Source organism: Uranotaenia lowii, chromosome 2, assembly GCF_029784155.1.
Source record: "Uranotaenia lowii strain MFRU-FL chromosome 2, ASM2978415v1, whole genome shotgun sequence".
NCBI classification, from domain to species: domain Eukaryota; kingdom Metazoa; phylum Arthropoda; class Insecta; order Diptera; family Culicidae; genus Uranotaenia; species Uranotaenia lowii.
Window position 1 is genome coordinate 359027215 of NC_073692.1, and position 3762 is coordinate 359030976.

A 3762-nucleotide genomic window follows, 5' to 3' on the forward strand; every position below is an offset into this window, starting at 1 on the left:
ATAGCAAAAATTTCTTTATATTAAAATAGTGTTAGCATTTGATACTAACTATCCATGCTTGACCCTGAAAACTCTAAATGAACGCCATATAGTTATAACACTCACCATCAAATTATTATGGCATGAAGCTCTAGAGATTCAACGTTTTAAATTGAATTTATAAATTTGTAATATTTTACACTCGACTTCTTTTTTGCATTAGCTGTATTCATTCATTTGGAAGATCGTTAGGTGTATAAAAAATATGGTAGATTTAACAAACGGGAAAATTTTATTAAATGAAATGGTCTAGTCTAGTGAGTTTGATTGTCTTTAACTAAGAAAAAATTGTGTTTCGAGAAGCTTCCCAGCAAGAATGAAATCGTATCAGAAATGATAACTTAAGCCGTTTACAATGGTTTTGCGAATCGCCCAGAGATAGGGGGATACATTCAATAGATACATTGAAGAGCAAAAATTGTTTAAAATATCGATCCTTAAACAAATCCATTCTTTTTTTTTGTTCCGTAACGATCTGTTATGCTCAAAATAGGATTTCGAACAGATATGAAGAAGCTTTATAACAATTCGATTGCATACATTTCGGCGTTTATTTCGATAGGTTGTTTGGTAAAATGGTTTCACAGCTGCAGGTCGTTCTTTACTAATCGAAAGCATGGTTCACACTCAAACACGTCTTCGCACGAAATAGCGCACATTTCGCTTCACTTGAGTTTCCCGAGGTCCGGAAAGCGGTGGCAGATAATCATTCTGGATGGGTTGGTCCTTCAGTTTTGGTGCTTCCGGAGCACCATACTCGAGGGGGATTTGCGGTTTCTCGTACTGATACGGACCCTGATAGTCCGGATGGCTGCCAGTTAGTTGGTATTCTGTATGCTGCTGGGTGCTTCCGATTCGAGTGTTCGGGATATGTTCAATGGCCGGAAGAACTTCCACTGCGTCGATGATTTCTACGCCATCGCTGAGGGCACCGAAAGGAACGGCAGCAGGTTGTTCCACCAGAACCGATTCGTAGATTTGATCAAGAGTTGAAGGATTCTCGTAATTTGAGGTGTCCTCAATGATTTCATGGGGCTGGGCATCAAAAGGTTGTGGTTTGAAGAGGAGTTCACTCACATCCGCCGAAGCTGTTTAGAAAAACAAAATTGAAAATTTATAGAGAAGAGCGTATTACCAAAAATCAAAATTATATTTTACCGAGTGAAACTGTAGCAAGCAAGAAGATAAATGAAATCATTGTGTAAACTAAATATCTGAGAAGCTATCCTGTGTACTAGAGTTCAGAACTGAAACTGATACCATTGACTGATTAACGGTCCAATTTTATAGCAAACTAAGAACAACCGACCGAGATTCTCGACAAACATCTTCGAATGTATGAAAAGTAAATATTAGATGACCATTAATACTCGCAAATTAGATCATTTTCTTCGAGGTGGGCGCGTCACCTTTGTGTTTCAAGATTATTTGTTCGGTAAAGAAATAGAAAATAGAAATAGATACTCCGAAGAGGGCAACATTTTAACCAAGTTCAGGAATGAATTTAGTTGTCATGTTTCAAACAGGACAGTTTGATTTTCCTAAAGCTTTGATGCTCCATGCCAGGTTTCAGATGATTAAAATGTTTTCAAGAAATTAAAACATTTTCATACGATACAGGCTTAAAAATATTTTTCTAAATAAATTTATATGTATTTTGTTAAGGATTTTTTTTTGAAATTTTTATTTTTTTTAGGATTTAAATAAATTTAAAATTTGTTAAAAAGCGGTAAGACGGATTCCAAAAATACTTTTGAGAAGCAATATAGTTGCTTCATTTTAAATATAATTCATTTTTAGACGACTTAGAATTATACTGAATTTTACACGTTTAAATACAAAAAATAAGGATACAGAAATAAGATAAAAACTGAAATTTTGGAGCCAAATTAGTTGGAGATATAAAACAAGAGTAAATTTGTTTAAATTAGTTTGAAGTTATAAGAGAAATTTCAATCCGACAAATCTGAAGACAGATTTAGATTGTAGCTTCGAAACATATTGAAATAGTGAACATGGGATTTTTTTTCGGATCGAATCTCCTATTTTCGTTTGGTTTACTTTTTGTTCACTAGTCGAACAAAATAATTCATATTTTGCCGATTCTGGAGCGAACAGTCTATCCGGAACTAGAGGTCTTCTATATTTGTCAACAAACGCAGCGAATCACTATTTTCCATTAATGTAGAATTTGACCAGCGAACAAACGTTCCCGATATTTGCTGAGAACGATGCCGCAAAAATATTCGCTCGTTTTTTTTTTTAATCTAATGGTATTTGCAAACCTTAGTGCGGATTCTTTCCTTTGCTATTTTGGGAATCTTTTGAGGCACTATTCTAGGTATATAAACACCGTACTCCCTGAAGACCAGGTATCAGTTGTCCAGTGGATCTTGGTTCTTCATCGACCTTTTCAGAAACATCGAAAAAAAAAAATTTCAAAATGAAATCCTTCGCTCTAGTTGTTCTGGCAATCACCTTGGGTAAGTCAATGATTCCCCCTAAAAATCATATCAATTATATCAATGATTTTCTTCAAACAGTGGCCGCCGACGTCAGTGAGGTGATCTCGAAGGACCAAGACATCATTCTGGAACCGGTTCAGCTGGACCTGCTCAAGGATACCCAGACTGGACAGCTGGACGCAACCCACGCCGACTACCAGGCGCCCTATCAGTACGAGAAACCTCAGGTGACGGTAGATTACGAGGCTCCATTGGCAATTGCCGCTCCAGTTCCGGTAGTACGAATCGATGCCCAGGAACCAGCAGTTGCTGTGCAGAACGATTATCTTCCTCCGTTCGTCAATGCTAGGGATGCTGTTGCAAAGCGACATGTGCGGTACTTCATCCGGCGACGAGTTTAGAACCGTAACTAGGAATTTGAACACGGACTAATGATATTATGGCAATGATATTGAATCTAAAAGTGAACCTCGATTAAACAATAAATGCAAATGATAATTTAAATATCGAAGATATGTGTCATTTGTGTTTTTCATTTTCCAGAAACCATTTCAAAATGTTTGTTTGAAAAAGTTACTTAATCTACCGAGCCGGCTCAGGACAGAGTTCATAATTTAGAAGCTGGGGTCACTGTGCTTGTGTAACTTTGTATTAAGTTAACACTGGTCATTTATGGTGCTTTTAGGTTCTTTTGCATGTGTTTGCAGTGTTTATTTTTAAGGACTACACAACAAATACAGGTTTTTGTAAATTATGGCTCAACATTGAAGACCCCTAGCTCTCCAAATCTAGCTCTCTTAGCTTTTAAGTGTTGACCTGGGCCGGATTGAGCCATCGGGGTCACGGGGTAATTTTTCTCAAGGGACCCCTATGATTCGTTTTTTTTTTCAAACGAGGGAATCCAAAACCTTGTAAACCTGTAAAAGAACAAGAAATGAGTTCCGTATACAGTCTTCAAATAGCCATCCTGTCTGCCCAGAAGATAGTTTCTGGTACCGTAAACCGGAGAAAGATTGATCGCTTTTTTCAAAATTTTTCGATTATTATTGTGGCATGTTTCATATTTTTAAAACCAGTACTGGGCTCTTATGAACTTAAAACATGGTTGCAGATATTTATTAGACTAGTTTAAATTTGATTTAAAATTGACATCGCCTTCGTTTAGAATATCATGCTTTTTTGTAACATTGATCAGTCTCTATTATGACGCGACGGTTTTAACGAGTTTTCTTGACCATAAAGAATACAAAACACCTTC

At 36.6% G+C, this 3762-nt stretch overlaps 2 protein-coding genes across 2 annotated transcripts; one reads left to right on the top strand and one right to left on the bottom strand.

Moving 5' to 3' along the window:
• Positions 1-666: 666 nt before the first annotated feature.
• LOC129743101 (uncharacterized) lies at positions 667-1237 on the bottom strand. The gene is made up of 2 exons (XM_055735059.1): positions 1198-1237; positions 667-1127 (listed from the first exon to the last, which is right to left on the bottom strand). Exons 1-2 carry the CDS (start codon positions 1235-1237, stop codon positions 667-669), a joined length of 501 nt encoding a protein of 166 aa, XP_055591034.1.
• A 1202-nt stretch (positions 1238-2439) lies between these two features.
• Positions 2440-2905, top strand: LOC129746313 (uncharacterized). The gene is made up of 2 exons (XM_055739914.1): positions 2440-2522; positions 2583-2905. Exons 1-2 carry the CDS (start codon positions 2483-2485, stop codon positions 2903-2905), a joined length of 363 nt encoding a protein of 120 aa, XP_055595889.1. The 5' UTR covers positions 2440-2482.
• The last annotated feature ends 857 nt before the right edge of the window (positions 2906-3762 follow it).